Below are 2,457 nucleotides of genomic sequence, written 5' to 3' on the forward strand. Positions count from 1 at the left end.
TAAGTGCCCACCCCAGCGGCTGACAGGTAGTGAGCAGAGGTTTGATGCAGTGGAGAGGCTGCTGGGCTGTGATCTGGTGCCTCCAGAAGTGAGTGCCCATCTGGCGCCTCAGGCTTCTGCTGGGGGAGTGTGAGTGTGTGTGTGTGTGTGTGTGTGTATGGAGGGGTTGAGCCTGGGGATTGTGCCCCTCACTGTCTCTGGCGCTGGGGGCCATACAGGGCTCACCCAGGCCTGGAAGCCACTTCTCTGTGTCGTGGTCTCTACCATGCCGCTCCAGCACTTGGTACCAGCCTCGTTTAAAGCCCGCTTTCCTTTTATTGTTCCTGATGGGTTTCTCCTCCTCCTGGTCAGTCTCAGTCACCAGAGTCCCTTCTTATTCTGGGTCCTGGCACCGGTCCTGACCCTTATTAGCCCTTAGGGAGCAACTCTGTGGGTCTTGTAGGTTTCCCTTCTCCCAGTTCATGTTCTCTTGTCTGATTCTGACCATCCGAGGGTCTGCTGATAGTGTCCCTGTGTGAGTGTGTTGTGTCCCCTGTGTGTGTAGCGGCCACCCCCCACCCCCCAGCTAACCCGGCTGACATTCCCCAGGACAGTCCCCCCGGCACCGCATGGAGCCCATGGACACCATCTTTGTGAAGAATGTGAAGGACGATGGCCCCGCCCACAGGGCAGGGCTTCGCACAGGTGAGCTGTCCCAGTTACCAGGCTCCCTGCACCCCTCTGGGCCTGGTGGGATGCCAGGAGCTAGATGTTGGGGAGACTCCGCTCCCGGCGCCGTCACCCGTTCCTGGCGCAGGAGGGCTCAGGTCGCCCCAGGCCTCCTTACACGCGGCCTTACCCCCTGTCCTCAGGAGACCGGCTGGTGAAGGTGAATGGGGAAAGTATCATTGGCAAGACCTACTCCCAGGTCATAGCTCTGATCCAGAATAGGTGAGTGGCCCCTGCCTGCCCTTCCCAGAACAGCTCCCAGCCGACCTTGACCCCCGGCTGCCTGCCCTGGGACCAAGATGCCGGTTCTCAGCCCAGGTCTGATGCTCTGCCCTGTCTCCTTAGCGATGACACGCTAGAGCTGTCCATCATGCCCAAGGACGAGGACGTCCTGCAGCTGGTGAGTCCCGCCCCTGCTCTCTGAGGCTGGGGGTGGGGGAAGGGCTGGGGGATCTTCTCCTGCTGAGAGCAGAGGGATGAGGGTCCAGAGTGTAGGGGGGGGCAGCACACCAGCCCAGCATTGCCCAATCAGGGATGCTGGGCCCGTCCCAGGGCTGGGGCTGGTTGCTTCATTCTGGCAGCTCCGTGTGGTGGGGGAGGGGAGCTGCTGGCGTGGCAGGCGGGTTCCTGCCTGGGTATCTGGAAGGAGGTGGTTCAGCGGGCCCTGCCAGCCTGTCACGTTCTCGGTTCTTGTCAGAGCCCCAAAGAGATGCCTGCTCCCCACACCCTGTCCCTGCCGGGGCTCCCGGATCGATGAAGCCTTTCTCCCATCCGTGCACCTGCCTGGCTCCCTGCACCCACTTACACAGCACACCACGCCGGCATCCACCACTCGATACCACAGCCCACTGTGTCCCCTTCACATGGCAAGCCGTGCCACACCTCAGTGTGCCGTAGTGCAGGCCCACGGCCCACCACACATGCCACGCCAGGCCCCAGTGCCCACACGGGCACCTGAGCCCACAAACCTCGCTCCTCCCAGCACCACAGCCCTGCATTGCCTGGCCCGGTGCAGCACATGCTCCCTGGCTCACGGATACTGCCAGAGCCCAGATGTGTACAGTCAGGACCCCCAGCTGGATCCCTGCCTGCGTGGCCTCCTGTCAGTGCACACAGTAGGCTCCTGAGCCTGTGTGTCCCTTTTTACCACACACACAGACACGCATGAACACATGCACAAACGCCTCATCTCTCTGTCTGCTTCTCTCCCCACCCCAGCTCTGACCCAGAGCCCAGGCCAGTCCTCTCTGCCTGGTCTCATGGGTCCCAGCCAGATGCCAGCTTGCTTGCTTCCTGAGGTCACTGCCCCTCCAGGGGAGGGCCGGGGGGCCAAGCCTGGGAGGCCCTGGGAGCCACCGCCAGGCTGGCTTTGGCCCAGAGGAGCTCTGGTAATCACCGTAATCACAGGGCCATGCTTGGCCCGGGTCCCTCTGGGAACCTCCACCCCCTGACCTCAATCGGCTCCTGGTCCTTCTGGGGAGCGGGAGGTGAGGACAGGGGTCTGAGAGGTGGATGGGCCACACCAAATCTCAAAGGCCTAGCCTGTGCACCTCCCCCTGGCTGAAATGAGGTGAGCTGGCGGGGAGGGGGCACAGGGTGGGGTCTTGGCCATCCCGGACTCTCTCACTCTCTCCTGCCGGCAGGGGCTAGGGGTGGTAAGGGCAGCAGCCTGGCACACCGCGGGGTAGCTCGGTGGGCAGGCAGCCCCGTGGCATCAAGGGACCTCCGCCCCCCTCTCCCGAGGGCCCG

At 63.2% G+C, this 2,457-nt stretch overlaps 1 protein-coding gene across 1 annotated transcript in view; it reads left to right on the plus strand.

Annotated features, from left to right (window-relative positions):
- Window positions 1–2,457, plus strand: part of ARHGAP23 (Rho GTPase activating protein 23) — a 61,523-nt gene that overhangs the window by 4,633 nt on the left and 54,433 nt on the right. The window contains exons 3-5 of the mRNA XM_045299327.1: window positions 594–684; window positions 852–930; window positions 1,054–1,108. Coding sequence (XP_045155262.1) covers window positions 594–684; window positions 852–930; window positions 1,054–1,108 — 225 coding nt within the window. The remainder of the gene's footprint in view (window positions 1–593; window positions 685–851; window positions 931–1,053; window positions 1,109–2,457) is intronic.

Source organism: Echinops telfairi, unplaced genomic scaffold (assembly GCF_000313985.2).
Source record: "Echinops telfairi isolate 266 unplaced genomic scaffold, ASM31398v2 ScPeMD7_7458;HRSCAF=8496, whole genome shotgun sequence".
Lineage (NCBI taxonomy): Eukaryota > Metazoa > Chordata > Mammalia > Afrosoricida > Tenrecidae > Echinops > Echinops telfairi.